This window comes from Xiphophorus hellerii, chromosome 17 (genome assembly GCF_003331165.1).
Source record: "Xiphophorus hellerii strain 12219 chromosome 17, Xiphophorus_hellerii-4.1, whole genome shotgun sequence".
Classification (NCBI taxonomy): Eukaryota; Metazoa; Chordata; class Actinopteri; order Cyprinodontiformes; family Poeciliidae; genus Xiphophorus; species Xiphophorus hellerii.
The window spans coordinates 8318950-8341628 of NC_045688.1; the positions used below are offsets into that span (position 1 = coordinate 8318950).

The 22679-nt window shown below is 37.7% G+C and overlaps 3 protein-coding genes across 8 annotated transcripts in view; 1 reads left to right on the plus strand and 2 right to left on the minus strand.

Moving 5' to 3' along the window:
• nup37 (nucleoporin 37) overlaps nucleotides 1–3807 on the minus strand; it is a 19608-nt gene extending 15801 nt beyond the window's left edge. For 2 of the 6 annotated variants that reach the window (XM_032589971.1, XM_032589972.1), the window contains exon 1: nucleotides 984–1150. Coding sequence is in view for 2 of the 6 variants with exons in the window: in XM_032589968.1 (XP_032445859.1) it covers nucleotides 1170–1244 (75 nt within the window). In the remaining 4 variants the exon portion in view is untranslated. The other 4 variants (XM_032589969.1, XM_032589973.1, XM_032589970.1 and 1 more) reach the window with 4 other exon arrangements.
• On the plus strand, nucleotides 1492–20428 carry parpbp (PARP1 binding protein). The gene is made up of 11 exons (XM_032589954.1): nucleotides 1492–1571; nucleotides 2311–2466; nucleotides 3728–3964; nucleotides 5171–5275; nucleotides 6544–6714; nucleotides 6819–6973; nucleotides 9055–9238; nucleotides 9314–9495; nucleotides 11404–11485; nucleotides 17573–17753; nucleotides 18798–20428. Exons 2-11 carry the CDS (start codon nucleotides 2317–2319, stop codon nucleotides 19118–19120), a joined length of 1770 nt encoding a protein of 589 aa, XP_032445845.1. The 5' UTR covers nucleotides 1492–1571; nucleotides 2311–2316; the 3' UTR covers nucleotides 19121–20428.
• pmch (pro-melanin-concentrating hormone) lies at nucleotides 20284–22132 on the minus strand. Its single transcript, XM_032589991.1, has 3 exons — nucleotides 21847–22132; nucleotides 20599–20728; nucleotides 20284–20515 (listed from the first exon to the last, which is right to left on the minus strand). Exons 1-3 carry the CDS (start codon nucleotides 22069–22071, stop codon nucleotides 20469–20471), a joined length of 402 nt encoding a protein of 133 aa, XP_032445882.1. The 5' UTR covers nucleotides 22072–22132; the 3' UTR covers nucleotides 20284–20468.
• Between the last annotated feature and the right edge of the window lie 547 nt (nucleotides 22133–22679).

Consider the following 22679-nt stretch of genomic DNA (forward strand, 5'->3'; position numbering starts at 1 on the left):
AATTTATTTTCCTGGGATTTTATGAGATTAACCAGCACAAAGCCGTACATAGAGCCGTCTACTAAACAGCACCCTCTCCACCACATAGTGGACAGACAGCGGAGCACCTTCTCACATAGACTGCTCCAGTTCCGCTGTCGTAGGGACAGATACAGGAAATCCTTCCTGCCACATGCCATCTCACTGTACAATAAAAGCTAAATCATTGTTCTGCACAAATCAGTCCAATTTTGCACAACTGCACTGTGGCACACTTGCTGTACATATATTTACATATACATACTGTATCTGCATTTTTTGAATCTTTGCAAGGTCTGCTCTAAGTTGCTTTTTATATTGACAGCATGTTATATTTTATTTTTATTTTGTCTACAATTGCTACTCAGTGGTGGCTGTTGTGTGTCTTGTCTCTATGCTGCTGTTACTGCGAAATAATTTCCCTGCTGGGATGAATAAAGTAATTCTATTCTATTTATTCTGACACCTCCAGCAACCAGTTCCCTACAGAGGACACCCAATAATCCCAGTATAAATAACACTGTTCGATGAAGGGTTCAGAGTTGTTTTTTTTTTTTAGAGAACAGCAGTGAACATGAGGACCCCAGGAACGTCACTGAAATATCAGGGTTAAAGCCTGCAGAAGACTTAACACCTAGAGCTGAGGGTTTCCATGCAAACTGACTAATCTGAAGATACTATGAAAGAAAAATGGGTAAAAAATTAAACCTGTGCGGGGAAGTTTAGTACAAATTTACTCTTTTTAATTTCTAAGATTGACTATGAATGCTCTTGTGTCTGTCTTCCTGCTTTTGTCCAAATTTGTTGGAACGAGGTGTTAATTTAACTATAAACATAATTTCCCTCTGATTTGCTGGAAGTAAGCCTAAATAATACACACAATCGTAACAAATCACCTATGTACAGCTTCTCCTGAAGTATGACTGGTATCTAGTTTGCTTTGGAAGAAAATAAGCAGTTCATACCGTCTTTTTTAACTCAAACGTATTCTTCTTTACTACCACGACAGGTGTTGAAGCTAACCGTAAAAGTCACATGGACACGAAGTATAACGGTTGTCTACTTTCATAGTCCAAATGGACCACAGATGAATTAGTTTCGTCATAAGGGTGTGTACATATCATAAACGCAAATATAACGTGAATATTTACCAAGTTGGTCTTTAAATGGGCTCGCTGAATCAAATACAGCGCGCTTTGGGGGTGTTTTCTGCCCTGTTTCCGCATACGTCACCGGAGCGTACCATTTACTTTACAAGTTCGGGGGGGAAGGGGAAGGGGGTCCGGGTGTTAGACAAACCCAAACATATAGAGATAGTTTACAAAATGGTACAATAAAATATTACAGTGTTTTTTTATACCAAATATTTTCAAAATTTACTATCATAAGGTCGCAAGATTGGACGGGCATTCAAAAGAATATCAGGAAACCGCAACTGATTCTTACTCAGAGCTGATTGGCTGGAAGGCAAAACGTCATCGTAGATTTAAACGTTCAAATCGGCAGCTGATTTCCGGTTGACTCGCTGCTGAAGACTGGGAACATTATAACAGGTTAGAACTGATTAATCCAAAGTGTATTGACATTTCTATAAATATATGTCGCAGGACATATATTTATGCCGCCATAATAATGGCGGCAACTATAATTAAAAAGAAAAAAATAGATTAATTCAAAGCGATTGTTAGATAATTTAAAGTTGTAGGCTCTCAGAGACGAATTAGTCATGGTGTACTTTTCAGTTTACTTCATTTACATCTAGCTTTCTAATTTGGCATTTCAATGAGTGCATTTAATATGATTGGTAATTACTATAAATTTATCTTAATGTATTTTAATATTTCATGTGGTTGTCTGCTTTATTAAAATAATAAACTGCCAGCCAACAGGTCAGCCCATAAGGGGAAAATCTGTAAAAAGTGGAACTTCTATAAACAGATAAAAAAAATTACCATGACATAATTCATACAAAAGGAGCCCCAACCAAGTATTAATTGCATAAAAATGGTTATACTTCTTGTATTATCTACAGAAATCCTGACATTTCTGTAGATAATTAAAAAAAATTCATTGATCTTATGTAATACTCACATTTTTGGTTTTCATTACTTGCAAGCCTTAATCACAAAAATCACAACAATTAAAGGCTTGAAATATTCCACCACGTGTAATAAATCCATATGAGTTCCACTATGTGAAACAGGTGACAATTATTGAGCGTCTACGTGATATTTCAATATTTTAGATGTACTTGTAAATGTTCAGGACAGTTTTCTGTAACTTTTCTTTTAGGAAACAATGTCAGCATTCGCAGACCATCTGAAGCTGATGGTAAAAACCTTCAGAAGGGAGTCCCACAGGGTTTTACCGTCAGAGAGGACCACTGTCCACGGAGCCGACAGCATGCTGATGGTGCTACAGCTGGCCATGGCTGAGGTCAACAAGCAGGTAGCAGATTAGCTTCTCTATTCATTAGTATTCAAAAATGTAACCTGGATTAACAATGAAATAATAGTTAAGGTATCCAAGAGCAGGGTTTCCTCCAGAAAACTTGCTAAGCCCGGTGGTTGGGAGCTAGGGCGGTCATTCATCCAGCGGCCCGTAGTGTTATTGAGTTAAAAAATGTTTAAAATTGCCAGGAAATTTGAAAATATCACTTGACAATTATGTGTTATTGAAAGATTGGAAGATTAATGCCTGAACACCAAAATCCAAACATTTTAAAAAGACTTTAAAAAATAAGCAATGTTTAGCCTGGTGGGGGCACAAGTAAAGCCTGGTTGCCTGCCAGGCTTAAAATACACTGGGGGAAACTCTAAAAGAAACATTTATGGCACCCGTAGTGAAGAAAAGTCTTAAAGCTGCAGTATGCAACTTTTGTAGAAAATATTTTATACATTTGTTGAAACTGCCACCATGTTGTGACAGTATAATAACAGCCAGGTAATCTGTGAAAAGAAAATTAAGCTCCTGTGCCTTCTCCCAGTTCTCCCAGTTCAGAGCCAGGAGGCAGGTCAACCTTCCTAAAGCCTGAGCTTCTTCCTGATAGTTCATGCTAGTTAGAACTGCCACAGATAGCAGCAGATAAACGGTTTTCCTGTATCGAGGAGTTTTTTTCCCCCTCCATTAGCACATTTAGCAGCGCGTTCATGAGCATGATTGACAGCACTAAGACACTCTTCCTGGCTCTGATTGGTTGTTTTTGATTGAGGGCGGTGCATTGCTCCAGACAGCAATAGCGGCACAGGGAAGAGGATGAGCTCGATCTTTTCACAGATTATCTGTCACAACATGGAGACAGTTTTAACAAATAAACATTTTTAATAAAAGTTACATACTGCAGCTTTAAAATAAGTGTTTTACTGCATCTCAAAATTTAATTTAAGTATGTTTATCCTGGGAAAGCAATTCAATATTACAAAAAAACATTTTCCTTCTTTAATGCAGTCTAACAAGGTACTTCCACTTGGAAGAGATTTTCTGGACAAAATGAGGCATATTGAAAAAAATACTTTAAATGCAGGTTAGTATTAATAACTGACGCTCTTATTTTTCCTACCATTAACAAAGTAGTACAAATTCAACTCATCTCTTCACATCCTGATGTTGCACAACCTTCCAGTTGCATTTTTTGTTTTGTTTTAGTTTCTGATCCTGACTCGATTTGTCCTTGGCTGTTAGTACTCACCTTCTCTTCTCCCATCGACAGCATCAGGGAGAGTTCAAGGTGGGTCTGAGCGACGTCCTGATGGCGTGGAAACACCTTCTGCTGGACAAACTTCACCTGCTGCCCCCCGGCGCCCCTCGCCTGGAGAACTCTGAGCTCTTCCTGGAGGCGTACCAATCTTTCCTGAAACGCTCCAACACTGTGGATCTTACGGATGTTCTGGCCATGAACAAGGAGCTGAGAGCGGCGGGTTCGGATCCGGAGGAACCTGTGAGCGCGGTGAGCAGGAGCTGGTTGACATCAAAATCAATCTTTTATTATTAGAAGAGATAGAAATGAAGATAATAAATAACTTTTCCACATTTTTTTCACATTCCAAACACAAACCTTGACATCTTTTTTTGGGATTTTATGTGGATAATTGTTATAATGAAAGGAAAGTGTAAGGTTTTCACATTTCTGCGCCCTTTTACATTGATAGCACTAAATAAAATCAAGTCCCGCAGTTGTGTTAACTTTGTTATCAGCATGATTGACAAAAAAAACAGCAAATGGGAATGATTTTCTGCAGGGAGCAGGGAAAAATGGTGAAGCTAATTGTATAGCAATCCTCAAAACAGTTTTAGAGGTTTTTATAAATCATTAATTGGAATTTACCATCATAAGAGATTATAGTAAATGATAGTTGGCAGGATAAAGTATCTATAACTTTAACTCCAACCAATGATTGCCTTATCAATACTGTCTCATGACTAGAGCTGCACTGATTGCAGATTTCTGGCCGATCTCTGGTTACCGATATTTGGATATTTGCTTGTGAACAGGTTGAGTTTAGCTTTATGAAGATTTACAAATTTGCACTGTTTGAGTGTTGACATTGGCTTAGAGTAGAGAGAGCAGATATCATGAATACATTTGCCATTAAACATAATGCAAGTTGAAAGTATGGCATCGTTGTTAGCCTCCTTTTTAGCATTTACATTTAGCATCAGGCTAACTTTACAAAGATAATGCAGTATTTTAATTCCACAGTAGAGAAAACCATGTACTTTCAGTAAGTAGATACAGGAAAAAAAATATTGGCACTGGTATCGGTTATCAGCCAAATGAGTTTTAGTATATTGGCATATTGGATATCTACCATATGGTGCAGGTCAAACCTCTCTCACCGAAAAGCAGAAGAGGACAGTCGTTGATTTTTTTTTGTCCTTTAAAGAGGAAAATTAGATCGGCTTCACATGTAAGTATCGGCTGATCACCAATGTCCCAAAATTAAGGAAATCGGTTCACCCCTGCTCAGGATACGAATGTGTGCCACACTTTTCAGATTTTCAAGTATTTTTCCTTCCACTTCTTAACTTTTCATTGGTCACATTAAATCCCAAGAAAACATATTAATACAAAAATAAAGGTGACAATTGAAGAAGCATAAATAAAGGGTAAAGTAGTGAAAAATTCTAATATGTTGCTTATTCCTTTACCAAGATCCAGCTGTTTGAGTTCCTGTCAGGTAACATGGAAACCCCAGATCTCCCAGATTCATCAGCTCCTTTAACGCCGTCTAGTCAGAGCAGGCGCTGCCACTCCCAGGTAAGCCCAATCCTGTAATAAATCCTTTCTGTTTCCATTTGTAGCAGTATGCAAGCCTTTTTACCTGCTTGCACTGATCCAGGCAAAAGCTTTCCCAGCCTTTCTGGTCTGGAATCCATCCTGTTCCTATTGACAGGAACTCTATATCACATCACTCAGGTTTCGGAGTGTAATGTGAAATCAATTACGGCGCGGATGTTTAACACTTGGCTCGGTGTGGAGCTCAACAGGAGCTTCTGTAGCACAGTCTGCTTCCTCCTTCTGTTACTTGCTAATTTATGAGGTTTCAGGGAAGACTTGCTCCTATTTTACCACTTTTAGGGCGCTTTCATTCTTTATGAGCTCAAAACAGTCCAAGTTTGAGTGCCTTGCTGTGAAGCAACTGTTATATTAGCCCTTTCTGAGATAATATGAGATTTTGATGAATCATTTACAAAGTACCAAGCATAAAAGAAGAGATTCTTCTCAGTCTGAAAAATGTAGAAATTCGCTGCAAATGCCAAAAAAATAAAGTTGTTGGATGGATATTCACTTATCCATCTGTGTGTCTAACCATTTTTTCCACCTGTTCCATTGTCATCGATCTATCAATCTATTCATCCATTTCATACATATTTTCATCAAGGTTTCCCCTCAGAAAACTTGCTAAGCCTGGTGGTTGAGGCGCTGGGGCAGTTATTCATCCAGCAGCCCGCCTTGCTTTTGAGTTAAAAAATGTTTAAAGTCAATAGGAAATTTTAAAATATCACTTCATAATTATGTGTTATTGGAAGAGTGAACAGCAACTATAAAGACTTAAAAATGCAAATATATATATAAAAAAGTTAAATAAATAAGCAATGCTAAGCCTATTGGAGGCACAAGTAAAGCCTGGTGGCCCGCCAGGCTTATAATACACTGAGGGAAAACCTGATTCATTCTCATCAGTCATTCATCCATCATCTGTCTGCATTCATCTGTCTGTCCACTTGACTACCTGGCCATCATCTTTTCTATCCTTTCATAAATTTGTCCATCCATCCACAAACCTTTCCTTCCATCTATTTGTCTGTTTGTCTGCAAGTAGTAATTATTCTATTGATTATTTTTGATTAATCAGTCTGGTTTCATGTTTAATGCCTGACTTCTCTAATAACAGATAAATAACTAAAATACAAACAGGAGTCTGATTGTGTTGCTAAAACAATATTTCCTGTGATTAAAAACTAATTTTAACTTGAAGTGCTTGTTTTATGCTGAAATGATCTGTTTTCTGTTTATTGGAGCAGATAAAAATGGCAGTGAGGCGAGTTTTCTGCTCATATCTGAGTTTGCTGGTGAACTCTAGAAACGACATGGCCTTGGCCCTCACCCTCAACGTTCCCTGTCGCTCTCTGGAACGGCAGGCATTCACTGACATCAAGCATGCCGCCCGAGACCGCCAAACATCTCTCTTCTTGGTAAGAAAATTCTCATTTATTCAGTTCACACATTAGCAGCAAAACAAAATATAGAGTCTTTCTTGTAGCTGCAACATTTGGGTTTTTTTTTGTGGCCTTTTCAGGCTGTGACATCTTTTGTAAGAGCAATCCAGCTTGGAGGGAAGGGGTACGCACCAGCAGAGTCTGATCCCCTCAGGAAGCATATCAAAGGCCTGTCCGACTATGTCCAGTTCATGGACAATCTGGAGGAAATACTGGGGGAAATTCCTGACCCAAGGTACGCAGCACAGCTTAATCCCAACTTGGATTGCAGTTCACAGTGCAACTTGTTAATTTGTACTTGATATTCTAAAGATTCATGGTAGTTTTTAAGGTATTCTTTGGGTAAAAACTTGTAGTAGTAAGAGTAGCACTACTTCAACATATTTTTACTCAAGTAAAAGTAAAAAGTAGCCGTCCAAGAAATTAAAAGGTATTTGGTAAAAAGTCTACTCAACTACTGAGTAACTGATCAAATTATCAATCATTTAATATTTAAAAATTACACAATCAGGTAGTCCACAATATAAAGTTAACAGGAAATGTTGGTATTTTAAGGATGCAATTATTAGAAGTAACAAAATTAGATAAAAGAAAAATGTTTCCAAATCAATGTCTTTCAATTAAAAAATTATGAAACTTTAACAGAAACTGCAGGTGTGCATCTGCACATCTGTGTCTCTTGAGTTTTTGGTTAAAACATGTTTGTTTTACTCAAAGTAGTGGTAGTTTATAATAAAATTACACAAGTAAAAAGAAATCTTAAATTAAAGTTAACATTCCTTTCCTTTGTGGTAAAATCACTTTACTTTCGCACATGTAGCTTTCAGGATGTGCCTGAAAGCTACACCAGGCACGTCCTGTTCAAGGTAAAGGGGCGGGAATATTTCCAGCCTCTTGGATAAGGAGCAGGCCAGCACACATATTCACTGAAATCACACATATACCTGTGCCAAAGCAGGTTCTTATTTCTGAAAAGTCCTATTCATTTTTTTTCCTTTTTTTCCCAAGATAACACAAGAATAAGCGTGTTAATTTTTGCAACATCAAAGCCATGCTTCTTCTGGTTCCCTGACTTTGATCGATCCTGGAGCTCTACACATCATTACAGATCATGTTTAGACGTCGAGGAGCTTGGCGCCACAACAAAAGCGATTATCAGAAATGATTTTCCCGTTCAATCATGTAGATTTGGAAGGGGAAGCCGTTTTAGGTCTTCAGTCCGTGAAGTGAAATCTCTTTCTGATCAGCCATAACATGTTGTCATGTTTATGCAGTGTGCTTTTCAGAGGGCTTTTCAATTCATCCCGTCTAATGAGATGTTGTTTACCTCGTCCAACATGTATCTTTCAACAAGCAGGGCCTTTACGTTCTCAGCAGAGTAGTGTATTCTCTCAAACACCTTCAGCGCCCCTCGTTCGGCGAACATCTGTTTTCCCAAATGATATAGTTACTGAGCCTCAGTGTTGGGTCAGGGTCGGAGCACCACCTTTCCACCTTGTGGACGTCTTTTCCTGCACGCCTTAGCGCACTTAATGAATCCAGTAAATGCTGAAAGGTACGGCTGAGTGCAAGGTGACTTTATTACAAGTTGGGAACATTTTTCACAACTATTACTATTGGCAAAGCATTGCAATGAAATAAAAACACTGAAATGCTTGTGCTTTGCCTTTAAAGCCAATGTCCAAATAATTGAAAGCGAAGCTGCAGTATATCTTGTGAGTGCTTAAAGTTGGCTATTTACATACTCTGTTGTAGAGCTGGACGATACGACTGAAAAACGAGTCACAATATCAGTGTTTTATATCCGTCTAACGATAAATATTGATTAGTCTTTTTTTTTTAATATATATCTGAAAAACTGCCTAACTACATAGTGGCATGACATTTATTGCCTTATTCAGCTTTCACTCACTTGTTTGTTTTTTTAAGAAGTTATGAGGCGGTGGTGAAACCTTAAACTGCTGCTGTTTAAGGTTACCCAACAGGTTGTTGCTAGGTAACCATAGAGCGAGCGAGTTGCTAGGCAACCAAAGAGTGAGAGAGTGAGTGGATTCCACCAACCTTCCTTAGCTAGCTGAGAGAGATTGAGCAGCTGCTTACAGTGAAATTATTGAATATTCTATCAAATATAATTTATTGATATTGATCAAATGTCTATCACGATATATTGTTATTGATTTTATTCTGAAAAGATTCTCTCACCGTTTGACAGTAAATCAATCTGAACTTTTACTATATTAGGTTGCTTTGCATTATTTCTTTTTGGTAAATGACAAAATGGTGTCAAGAGAACTTAGTTTTTTTAACTTCCTTCAGTGAATGTGGAGCCAGGCTGCTGGCCGCCATCAGAGCAGCTCTGGTGAAAGGACGCAGTACTGAAGATCCAACGTACGCTGCTGCAGACGAAACAACAAAAGAGCTAAAAGAGAGGATTGTCCAGCTTCACCAGACCCAGAAACAAGCTGCTAATGTGGATGGGACGGGTATAAGTCCTGCTAGGGTAATCGTCATCCTCATCTCTAAAGGCTATTAGATTTCACTGTAAAGTTCTGATTGCATCCGTTTCCATCCTCAGCCAAAAGCTTACGCAGTCAACCACGCCACTGCATATGGAGGGCGGGAAACGGTAAAGGTGCTAATGGCGCTGCTTGACGAAGAAGCTGTGGCTCCGCTGTGTGGTAACAAGGCAGACCTGCTGACTGAAGACCAGCCGGTCCTCAGCGGAGCCGAGGGAACATGTGTCCTCACGCTGTTCAGGTTGGTCATAAGCTCAAAAAGCAGAGTCTGAGTTCAGCTAGCACAAACTGGGTACTGGGTTTTTTAAGAGCTTAAAGGGAAATTTTTTATGTAATCTTCCAAAGCAGTTGTTTAAGGATGAGCTGCAATACTTCCTTGAACAGGTTAGGTTTATGGGCGATACAAAACATGTTCATTCAGTTTTTTGCACAAAATAATTCTTACATAATGAGATTTAAGTCTGCTCTGTTCTGCATATATTGAGCTCCTCTCAGAATTTACTGTTTTAGGGCCTCTTGCCACTTTAAATCTAAATAAGTGCTGCTGGCAACGGAACGTTTACACTCGCGTGTGAAAATGGCTGCAAAGAGACAACCGTATATCTTTGAAAAGCAGAAGTGGAGCCTCCTCCACAACCAACAAGAATGCAGCAAGTGGTTTCTGAATAGTAAGTCAACAATAAAACACTTTTCTTTTCCAGCAGCCATTGTACAGAGGTTAAACCAGCTGGTCAAATGTGCTGGAGCTCTGCTTGGGTTGCTAGGTGATGGGCTGAGGTTGCTAAGTAACAGTTCCTGCCAATTTGGGACATTCTGGAGGATTTTGAGAAAGCTCATTTTCCAGACAACAAAATGCATTAACTATTGCCAAAAAAAACAGCTGGGTTGTTTAGTTTTTTAATTGCTTGGGCTGTTTATAGAAGCAGTAAAGGACCAAATGGAAGCACAAAAAAACGTCCAAAATGTAAAATTTGCAGAAAGAAACGGACTAAAGCTGATGGTTTATAATAAATTTTCTCAAAATATCACAAAAGAATTCATTCTGCAATCCTCTTGTCTAATGGTACAAAACATTTAGGTTAGATTCACCTGACAGATTCCAGTTTCCACCAGAGTCGGTTTTGGAATACCTCAGGGTTCTGTGGTTGGACCAGTCCTCTTTGTTTCATGTATTGTTCCCCTGAAATAAGAGAGAATTGGATGAATGTTTTGTATGCTGACTGCACTATATTATCCAGAAAGCCTGATTAATTCAATAAGTTAAATGGCTGCAAATAATTTCAAGACATGTAGCTTACTTCTTTTAAAATCGGACAAGACAGAAGTTGTCTTCACTGCGGTTGAGCATCTCAAGCTGCTGTCAGTCATTTCTTCTGAATGGCACCAATTTAGCTTTCAGTAATGTAAAGAATCACAATTTTTCTAACAAGAACATGTCATTCTATAACTATTGGTAGTTATGGAAGGACAAAAATAGAAATATCTTCCAGATTTCTTCAATAGCAAACTCTGAAATCCAAAACAACATAAAAATTGTATTTTTTTTTTTTTTTTTTTACAAATACAGTTTCTAAAAATAAAAAAAGATACACAAATACTTCCCTTGAAAACTATACCTTTAATTGTTAATATTAGCAGCATACTGTGGACCTACTTTATGTTTTTCTTTGTTACTATCATATGAATTTATGCTGTTAAATTGGTTATTATTAAACTTGAACTGATACTTTCAGACTCAAGTCTGATGTGTCCCAATAAACTTGTTTTCCTTTGGAGTCCATATTGGAAAAAGGTTGGAAATCTAAAGTTTGTGCTTGTCACACTGAGTTGGAATTAAATTAGGCTGTTTTACACTCTGTGAGAACGGGAAAAGCCCTGCAGCAACGATCCGACCAACATGGGACTCATGGCAACTCTCGATGAAACCACACGGGGGGAAAATCCTCCCACATCACACTGGAACAATTTATCGGGTCAAACATCTGAAAGAAAAATACAGCAAAATAGCAGCCTGAGGGTGTGTTTGCAGTCTGTTGTCTGATGGTTGCGAAGATATTTGACGGGACAGCAGATTAAAACAAAAAAAACCAGCAAGCATGTTGAAGCTTTTGGCTTTCTTAATTTATACAACTTCACTTCTTGCTTTCAGATCCCCTGAAGTGTCCACTGGATGTTCTCCAGAATCCCTGAGGAACAGAGTCCAGAGCCGACTAAACCTGCTCAAGCCCAAGGTAACACCAGCCCCCAGAACCCAAACCATCACTTACTTCAAATTGAATCAGATGTGCAAACAATGAAAATAATGTCTTTACATCCTGTAATCTCTCCCTGGTACTGTATTATTTATTTGCTTAGCTGAAGCTCACAACTGACTTCCACGGTTAACGTTTTCACAGCTGTGTTTTAGCTCCTAACGCTGGTTCAAGTGTGCAGTTTCAGTCCAGGGCATAAAATGAATTATTTGTGGGGGGCTCATGCCATTAACCATCACCTCATAGTAGGTTATTCATTTGCCTATTTGCTTGCAATGCACAATACGGTATATTTAATATCAATATTTCACTATTTCCTGTCCCAGTTTCTTGGTTTCAGACACTTTCAGCATCAACCTTTAATTCTGAGTGTTCAGACTTGCTGTTTGCTCCGTTTTAATAACCTTTTACCCAGATGTTTGACGTGAGACACAAGCCTCACCTTATCATGGTGATGCTCTGCAGAAACACTTATTATTCAAAGCCATGACTGGGGAGCAGAAGCAGACACGGAGGTAAACCGAAACCGGTCTGGTTGACGGAGGCAAATAACCGCGAGGCGGTAATTCTAGGTTCAGCTGAAGAAATGTTCCACTCCCCATGCATCTTTGTCACAGCGAGTTTAGAAGGGATCCCCGCTGATTCTTCACACATGAAACTGTGTTCTACTCATGTGGAAGAACATGTGCAATGAGAGGTTTGAGTCCAGAAGGTGCAGAAATAACTTCTGTTGCTGCTGTTGTATACTTCAAATTAATCTGTAAAGTTATCCTAACTCCTACCTGTACTTGAGCCGTTCACAGGTATGAAGGAGTATAAACGTTATGTCCGCTGTAGTTCTTACAAAGCGTAAGTGCAAAATAACTCCCCAGAGTGTTCTCTCACAGAGAGGCAGGCCCACAGCATCACAGATCCTTTACTAATTTTAAATAAAAAATAGCTACTAGCAACTTCTGTCTGTCAAAACCAAGAGCGGTGAGATTGTGATGTAATGTGCGTCAGTGACACAGACTTCTTCCATAATTTCATTATCGTAATTTTCAACCTTTGTTTACATCCTGATTCACAGTGTCTGGCTTTTTCTCGTGAAGCTTAATGAAGCATGTCTCACTAATCATTATCTGTGTTTTTACATTAACTATAGAATAGGGCAAATGGAAATAACGAAAATAAATTTGCTGAAGAAAAACATGTCAATTTTGACAAAATTCGTGTTTTTTGCGCTAGGATGAGTTCATGATGAGCAATGGAAACACTTTCTACGCATCACATGAGTCACGTGATCAACAGTCGGATGTTACTACTACAGGAAACGATGAAGACGACAGGAAATGGAAGAGGGATGTTGTTTTTTTTTGGAGAATGTGGATTTGGCTCCACCAGAGTTTTCACATCATCGCACATTTCATAAAAAGTTGTCATTTGAACGTGTTGAATCCGTAACTTCTGTAAAATCGCCAAAACACGACATACGTAGTCACTCCCCTGTATTGTTGCTAGGCCTGTCACAATAACAAATTTTGCTAGATGATAAATTGTTCCAGAACTTATTGTGATAAACAGTAGTATTTGAGGTTTTTAGACCATTTTCAAGCAATAAAATAATGCAAGAACGCATTCTCATGGATCAATAAACTTCAAATTCTAATGAACATTTTTAACACTGGAACTGGAAGGCATTTTAAATATCCAAAATAAATACAGAAAACAACAAATAAAATGAATTATGAAGTCTCTGTGAACAAAATTTTCTTTTTTATAAAAAGGGCTAGTTGAGACCAGACTGAAGACCTGTTTTGGTAGAAAGAGAGAAAAGAGAAAAAAGTTAAATCAATCAAATGAAAATTTAGTTTCTTGTAATTTATCATGCAATTAATTGATTTATTGTGACAGGCCAAGTTGTCACTCCAGTGGCTGAATAAGACGGCAACGTCTACTTTGATGGCTGAATTATGAATATCTCATGTAACTGTTTACATGTCGTTGCCATCATTTTTAATTACTTATTGTATGATCAAGCTTTTTCACGTGATTTTAATTTAATTTGCAATTCCGAAACTGCGTTTTTTTTTACATTAGCGGGACAGTGACAAAGACGTGTCACTATTTGCAATAGAAATGCAGCAAGTGACTTGAAAGCCGGAGAAAATGCGACATGACCATTCAAGACAGCAAACAAATGGAAGTGGCACAGATTGGATTTTTTTTGGGGGGGGGGGTTATAGGTTGCTCATTTTTGCAAGAAAATCAAATTTGGGTCGCATTTTCCTGCTGTGTGAACGTAGCCCATGTCTACCTTCACACATTTTGAGTTGGAAATGTTTAAAGCTAATCACCTGTGCGAGCCGTTTTTGTTTTCCAGCATCATATGCTGAACACATTTAGCGAAGCAGCTCCTTCATTTGATGGAGCTACCAGATGTCATCCTAGCTCCCCACAACCTGGCTGACTTCCTGTTTGAATGCGGCGTAATGGTCCCCGGGCCGCTCACCGCTTCCTGAACTCCGCGAGCGGAAGCGCTCCGCTTCAGTTTCGCTTTGAAGATGCCGTATCAGTCGCACAGCTCGTCTAGCCGGGGAAACATGAAAGGTTATTTGTTGTCTGCTGAACGACTTTATCCCCAGAGTTCTCTGGTGATTTCACCGAAAGCTGACGTCAGCTGGCACACATGGAGATGGACAGATTTTGTTTTTGAGATGTTTTTAAATGCATTTCCCAGTGCTGCAAACCCAACCTGCAATAACACTCAACATTGTTTTGCAACAGACTCTGATCTCAGAAAAGTGGAATTTATTACATTTTAAAAAGGAGATTATTAGCATTTTATAGTCAATGAGATGAATTCCCTTACAGGTAGGCCTGTCACGATAACAAATTATGCTTGACGAAAAATCGTTCCAGAAGTTATTGCGATAAACGATAATATTGTTGTTTTGAGGCCATTTTGTAAGTGGCCTCAAATTTTGGTAATGACAAAAATAATAATGCAAGAACACATTCTAAAAGATCAGTAAACTTTAACAACATTTATCACTGGAACTGGAAGATATTTTAAAAATCCAAAATAAATAAACAAAACAACAAATAAAATTAATTTTGAAGTCTTTGTAAACATTGTACTTCAAAAAAGGGTTATTTGACACCAAAGCACCAGACTGAAGACTTTTATCATCCAGTTTTTGGTAGAAAGAGAAAAAAATAAACAATAAATTATGCCAATGGAAATAATTGAGTTTGTTTTAATTTATCATGCGATTAATTGATTTATTGATTATCGTGACAGGCCTACTTACAGGTGGTACTTGTTTCCAGACCCAGAAACCCAGATTTTGGAAATGTTTTGGACAGATCATACATTAAATTTTGGAAGTGAATCTTAAGGTTATTTTTGTCCTGAAAAACAGAACCTATACTTTATGGACTCAGCCAGCTTAATTTGCTGTATTTCCCCCACATCTCTCTCCCCTGTTCTGATTTCTTCTCACCACTGTGACCCATTGGCTTGAAGGATAAAATCCCTGGATTGTGATAATCCTGAAAAGCCGTTGATCAAGCAGTGGAGCTGAGTGTTCCAGGGCACGGATTCAAGTCTTCAGGATCGTTCAGTTTTGTCAGAACCTTTGTCTTGTGTTAAAAGACATTACAAAACTTCAAAATTTAGTGTTTTCTCTTGCTAAAGGTTGACATTGCTAAAAGTTGACCTTTTTGAACAGGTTAGGATAAGTGTTTTGGCTATACAAAACATGTTTGTAACATTTTTTTATACAAAAACCATCCATCCATTTTCTGTTCACCCTTGTCCCTAATGAGGTCGGGAGGGTTGCCGGTGCAGCTACGTTTCGGGCGAGAGGCGGGGTCACCCTGGACAGGTCGCCAGTCTGTTGCAGGGCAGCACAGAGACAGACAGGACACACAACCATGCGCACACACACTCACACCTAGGGAGAATTTAGAGAGACCAATTAACCTAACAGTCATGTTTTTGGACTGTGGGAGGAAGCCGGAGAACCCAGAGAGTACCCACGCATGCACAGGGAGAACATGCAAACTCCATGCAGAAAGACCCCGGGCCGGGAATCGAACCCAGGACCTTCTTGCTGCAAGGCAACAGTGCTACCAACTGCGCCACTGTGCACTGTCCAAATAAGCTGCTGCTGGCCACGCCCCCCAACTCGTTGAAAATGGCAGCAAACAGATGTGCAATTATACAACCGTACATCTTTGAAAAGTAGACAAGAATGCACCAAGTGGCTTCTAAAAAGCAAGTAAACAACAAAACACTTGTCAGCTATTGTACAGTAGAACTAGCTGACCGAATGCGCTGGAGTTCTGCTGAGGTTGCTAGGTAACGGGCTGGGCTTTGCTGAGGTTCCTAGGTAACGGGCCTGCCGATTTGTTATGTTACATTCCAAAGGTTTTTTTAAACAGGTCATTTTCTGAACACCAAAAAACATTAACTTATTGCCAAAAGAGGCTAGGAGTTTTCTTTCTTTCTTTAAGCGCTTGGGATGTTTTTTAGAAGCAGTAGAAACATAAATAAGTGCAAAAATGTGTAAAATGCGAATTTTACATAATAGGTCCCACTTAAAGCAACACCATTCCCATCTGAGGACATTAATTTCCTTACACTGAGCCTAAATATTGACTATATTATTGCTGCAAACAATCAGTTATTACTTTTCTGAAGGATTTTGTCAACAAAACTACTTACTGTGAAAAAATCTGAAGTTGGTGATGGAGAGCAATAAGACTAAAAACTAAGTAAAAGTTTTGGATTTGAATCAAATTAGCAGGCGAGGTGAGTCCATGTGAAGACCCCACAGCAGTATGTCTTAGTTAGTTTGGAACAATTTTAATTACGTTTTGCTGTTTTTGTCATAGTTCTAAAGAACCATCTCGTTTTGTTGTTATGGTGAAAACACAAGTAGGAAAATATTCCTCAGCGAGTCTTGAAAGGCAGGAATCCTGGGCATCAACTTGGATTCAGTGATACCGATCAGCATCGTCATATTGTTTGATGTTTTTATTAAAAATATTGACATATAATACTGATTTCTCCGAGCCACCCACAATAAAAGACACTAATTACTTCGGAGAGTCCCGATCCCCTTCCCTGTAATGCCAACATGGCTGCTGCCAAACTCCAAACAATGGATGCCTAGATATTTGAAGTCCAAATAACAGACATTTATGTTCCCTTGAGCATAAGCTCAACTTGTCAAGTCATAGAGGTTTTTCCAGTACACACACTTCTCATTTCTTGGAAAAAGTAGTTGAAGGAGCTGCAGTTTTACAAATTGTTGTGCTAATTTTTATTTTTTTTCCACATTATAAATCACACTAAAGTGATGCAGGCCACTAAGCAGCTTTCAATTTTCCTAGATACTGACAACAAAATTTTTAAAAAGTTCAAATACTTAATTTGAATAGTGAGAGCTGCTAAATCGATCAAAATTAGAAAGGAGATTAATAAAAGTTAGTAAAAACTGGGGTTACTTTGTTTAGCTACAACAGACGACCAGAAAGTCTTACAGCAAAGTCAAAATAAGGAAAAAAAGTTGTAATAATGTGAGAATTATACAAGAATAAAGTCATAATAAAATGAGAATGAAGTTAATATTAACAGGATATGGTCATATATCAGAACAAAGTACTAATTTTATGAGAATACCATTATGTAAAATAAATTAAAAAGAAAATGAGGAATCTTGAGCATTTTATGAAGTTATAATTTAATATTGGTTTTACAAACAGACTTTGAAACGATTGTGTAAACAACTGTATTTCGACAAACGAATCACGTTTTGACAAGCTGGTCACGTCAGATCTTGATATCTAACAAAGCTTTGCTCACATTAAAATGACTTTTCTCAAAACTGTGCAACTTTTTTCAGGTAACATTGCGTCTTTATTCCGCCGATATGATCACTTTGTTGTCAGACTTTAGTTTCGTCATTAGAAAAAAAAAACTTTGTCTGTCGTGGCTTAAAAAAGTTGATCCAGGAAGTTTGAAAACAAAAAAAATACCAAACGTGCGTTCACATTTGTTTTGTTGGTTTATTTCAGGCTACACAAAGGGTGATCCGGTCCCAGTTTGCCTGCACATATAACGATGAACCGCCGCTCAACCGAGTGCTGGACTTCCCAAGCACCAGCCAGATGCCAACCTGTGTTCACCCAGCGCCAAAGCCAACAACCAGCCTAACTGTGGAAGACGGGTCCAACCCAGATACAGAGGATACAGCAGGTTGGTACACATTTCAACCTGTTCAATAGAAAAAGCTAAAGGCACTTTGTGTACATTTATATATGCAAAAACCCAAAATGTTAGCATGAACTGTGAGTTGAGTTACTACACAACTGGTTGGGAAACTTTACACCTTGATTTTCCTCAGTGGAGCAAACCTTAAACCATTAAGTTAATATCTTATTGTAAAATATTTTAACCTGCAATGGTGCATTTGGGTCAATGTAGATAAGCGGGGAAAAAAGTAAAATTCTGCTTTAAAAAAATCTCTGAAATTTCCTAGAAGAAACAAGTTTGAAAAGTTAAAAATTTGCTAGAAAATGTGGAAATTTTTGAGTTTCAAAAGTTGAAAATATTTGATTTTTGAAACTCAGAAAATTCTGTTTTTTTTCTTAAAGATTTCTGAGATTAACTTACGAATTTCTGAGTTTCTGCTAGCAAATGTTTGACTTGAGACTCAGAAATTTATACTTTTTTTCCCCTAAAAATGACTGAGATTATTGTCCAAATTTCTTCTAGCAAATTTTCGGCTTTTGACACTAATAAAAATTTCTGAGATTAAGCTCAAAACTTGAGTTTCTGCTAACAAATTTTTGACTTGAGACTCCGAAATTTCTACTTTATTCTTCTTAAAAAGTTCTGAGATTAACGTCAAAATTTCTGTTTCTTATAGCAACTTTTCAGCTTTAGATTATCAGAAATTTAAAAAAAAATAATTCTAGTAAATTTCCGAGATTAATCTAAAAATTTCTGAAAAATTTCTTTTTTTAAAATTTCTTTTATACATTGTTGTACAAACCCCCATATCTACAGTAAGAAATAAAGTGACTCCACAGACTTTTTTTCAATGTTTGTATGCGTTGATCTGTGAATATGCAGACTCAGCTTCAGAAAGTTTACATGAAAAATGCTGAACTTCTGCTTCATGGCATATATATATATACTGTATATACACAATGCTTGGACTTCCAGTACACTTTGTGAGTTTACCTTTAGTTGCTTCCAACATTAAAACGTGTTTTTGGGTTGTTTCGGTTTTTGCAGCCAAGCCTTCCAGTGAATCCCGGAGAAAAGAGCGCTTTGAGGTACAGCGGGGGGTTGCTCCCGAGCAGAGGAGTGGAAATGCTCAAAACGGAGGTGGATGTCCAAGTAATAAAAGGAAAACTGGCATACAGATGCAGAGCAAGGGTAATAAGAGGAAGCAGCTGGATTCTGAGCAGCACACCGAATCAGAGAATGAACCTCCGGAGAAGAAACAGCACACCCGTGTGTCAGTCAAAGTGCCCGGCAAAAACGTCTGCAAGGCTTCAAATAAAAAGAAACTCATAACTGGACAGGGAAAGCTTACCAGCTTCTTTAGAGTTTAGGCTTCTTTCACTGATTTTATGACAAAATATGATTGTAAATTTGCTTAATTTGAGTCAGCTAAGTGGTTAATTTTACCTAAACACAAATTATGAAACATATTTGTCCCTCTACAGGTTCCCTGACTTATATTTTGTCTACTTCTTCGTTTAAAATTTTGTCCCTTTAAAAAAACTTTGTGAACAGGATCTTTTTTTTTTTTGTGGTTCTTGGACATTGATATGCAACATAGCTTAGCCGCTACTTAGCTTGCCTACTCTAAACAAAGGGAAAAAAATAACTAGAACTGGCTAATGAGTTTTTCCTCAAATATGTATTTCTACAAATTGAGTGGTAAACGGGTTTTACGAAACAATAAAATGATGAGTCTGTCCGACTATAATCTGAGCAAACTGAGAGAAACGGCTAACTACAAATAGCAAACTGGCCACTAGCAAAACTTTTATGCTTAACAAATTTACACAAATGTCTTATTGTCTAGCTAAATCAAAGATGGGCCAAGCAATAAAGTACCTAAAGCAGAGCAAAACCAATTATGACAATGTAAAAATACTTAGCATAAGCGAAAGCTGGCAGGAAGTGCTGACTAACTAGCTAGCTAGAAATGGCTAACTAAACACTAGCAATAAATTTTAAAAGGTCTTTCTACTAATTAAATTGTATAAACATGTCAGATGTTTTAGATTTTTTCCTTTTGGAACATAACTTGAGATGTCTGACTGTAGCATATTGATGAGGTAAGGTTAACATTAATCCCTTTTGCTAAAGACGCTAACCAAAAACAGATTTCTAGCCTTTGGCTACAGATTTGGATGTTTTCCTAGTAACAAAGGTGCCAAATGTTAGCCATGTGTGCCTTTCAATTAAGACGTTGTCAAGACGCAAAAACGGCTAACAACGCTTTTTAGCTAGCAGTTTTTAGCTCAACAACCTTAACACTTTGTTTTATTTCCCAAGCTCTTGGTCAACTTTATGTACTTTGACATATTTCCAAATATGTGTTAGCTTTTGGATTTGAAAATAGTGCTTGATCCAATTAACAAATAGGTGCGTTTTTTAAAATGCAATTACATTTAAAGGGCAACATAGCTTTTTTTCCCCCAAAGTTAAATTCTCATTTTTAAACTTGAATTGTGTGAGGAAGGAAAATCAAACTTGGAATCCATATTTGATCATTGCACTTTATTTCTAAATTATCTGCATACATGTCAACAGAAATGCATTTAATTACTACATATGAAGTTTGAACTTTTACTACATACAATTCCAATACATGCTTCCATTTAATAAACTGTTCTGTTGATGTTTTACATGTTATGGTGTACTTTTTGTAGTATATTTGAGAAACACTCAAACCCAACAAGGTCGGTAAACTCTTCCAATCATACATCGTAGTACTGTAAGGATGAAAAAATAGAAATCGGTGAAAACAATGATTTGATAATCGTGAAAAAATGAAGGAGACATTCCAGATTCTTACTGTCAAGGTCTTTTTCTCGTTTATTTAGTTTCAAAGTGAACTCATCAGGTGTACGGTCCAAACTTCGTTCTTCCACCAGAGGATGACGCCGGTTCAGCCCACGAATACGTTGCCCCTCCAGGTTCATGTCCTAAAATATATTCATCACCACATGTATAATCTGAATAATCAAGAAGCAACAACAACTTCAAAAGATTATTTTTCCACTCAGCAGATGTTGGATTTCCCTTTATCAGCTGATCCAACTCTCAGAAAATGGAACAAATGTGTCCTCATGTTTTTTTACGATATCACAGTAACCTGTTTTTTCCAAAGTCCTGACTCACTCAGATGTAGATGTCTTTGTTGTTTCAATTATGGCTCTCTGTTCCCCATTACCATAGAGATAACCACTGTGTTCATGACACACTAGACACGTAAAAGCCAGAAAAACATATTGCAGCCGAAGGCTTTCATGAAACACCAATATATCACCATTCTTCCTGGTGTGATTTCAGTAAATCTTTATGGGCTTGTGATCATCTGACCTTTTCGGGTAATGGCATTTCCCAGTTTTCCAGCACTGCTGTAAAATTATTTTATAATGTGGGTAAAATATTGACTTAACAGTAGATTACTGGATGGTGGCCAGCTGAGAAGGGTCAAATGGAGATAATGTGCACTGTGAAGAAGTCTCACAATGGATGTTTATGGCTATTAGGAAAATATTACTTTTACAAGTTTGTAGATTAATTCAGATTAATGCTATTGGCTTATAGACACAAAAAACTGCTTGCCGATGATGACTACCATTGGTTTTAGCTGTCAAGTTGTCAACATAACGTGCCAAATTTTCACTGTAAATATAAAAGAAAAAGGGATGCAGTGCTTTGCTACTCATTGTCAATACTACGACGCCTAGATAAGGTCCAATGGTATCGCAATTCATAGCTCATTAGGTTTTAATCAAATAAAAATAAAAGCTAGTTATGCTTGCTTGACTTTGAAAATATGAATATGTACTTGTGCTGTGAAATTTAATGTTTTGGTTCTGATAAAAATAAATAAATAAAAGGAGTACTCTGATAGATCAACAGTAGAGTAGCCATAGTAAAATGGTAAAAATTACTAATTAATTATATTTCTAATCATTGTATTTCAAATTAAGCTTTCATAACATTAATGCTAACTTGTACTGTCTGGAAAAAAATGGCTTAAAATAGAATCCACGCACAGCTAAAAACTTTTTTTATCCCTTGGAAAACTTACCGGTATGACGATGATTTTGGATGTCCCGTCATATGTGAGGCTCCGTCTGTACATCAGAGGAACCATAGCGTGTTCAGTCATGTCGTCATCACCCAGAAATGAGTCCAAACCTTCTTGTTCTGCAGCGCCATCTTCTACTGTAGTTGAAGGAATAGCTACTGTGACCAAGTGGCTGTTCATCTCAGAGAACAGCATTAAAGCGAGCAGGAAGGAAAAGATGGACATCGTCGAAATCAGTGTTCACACTAAGAGCTTGCCTGATATTCCCTCACCAAACAGCTGATGTGACAGGGCATTAAGCTGCTTTATATAGTGAAAAATCTCACCAAAATGCAGTTACGCATCTATCTATAAAGGCTGAAGGTGACAGAAAAGTTTAAAAGGTGACTCAAAATAATCTACAATCTAATTAAAAAGGAAAAAAGGAAGATTAGAGATGGGATGAGAAACATGCTGGTTGTAATTCTTCATCCTTATCAAACTGGGGTTGACAGGTCACATAAAAGGTCAGAGGGCAGAAAATGCGCAGGAGTATTAAGTTTACTGAAATAAACTCAACAGGTGGTAGGACAGAAGCAGGATGGTTAAAGATGCCTGTTGAGCGGTCATAAGGGTCATGCTTTGTGGCTTTTCAAAACCTACTGAAAAGCCATCAACAGACGTCTTAAACACATACTAACCCTCCCAACTCTACTTTATAGTACTAATCCTTACACACTGTTGCAGAGAATGACGTGTTCTCAGTTTATTCAATGTATTTTACGAATTATATTTTACTGCATTGCACAAACACTTTATCTTAAAAAGTATTCTGATCTAGTTTACTATGCTAA

Excerpts from the sequence above, each read along its gene's own strand:
- pmch (XM_032589991.1), bottom strand. The coding sequence starts at position 22,071 with ATGTCCATCTTTTCCTTCCTGCTCGCTTTAATGCTGTTCTCTGAGATG. Across the intron at positions 20,729-21,846 it reads CCAAAATCATCGTCATACCG|GACATGAACCTGGAGGGGCA; the intron begins GTAAGTTTTCCA and ends AATATATTTTAG. Across the intron at positions 20,516-20,598 it reads ACGAGAAAAAGACCTTGACA|TACTACGATGTATGATTGGA; the intron begins GTAAGAATCTGG and ends TCATCCTTACAG.
- parpbp (XM_032589954.1), top strand. The coding sequence starts at position 2,317 with ATGTCAGCATTCGCAGACCATCTGAAGCTGATGGTAAAAACCTTCAGA. Across the intron at positions 9,239-9,313 it reads CGGGTATAAGTCCTGCTAGG|CCAAAAGCTTACGCAGTCAA; the intron begins GTAATCGTCATC and ends TTCCATCCTCAG. Across the intron at positions 11,486-17,572 it reads TAAACCTGCTCAAGCCCAAG|GCTACACAAAGGGTGATCCG; the intron begins GTAACACCAGCC and ends GGTTTATTTCAG.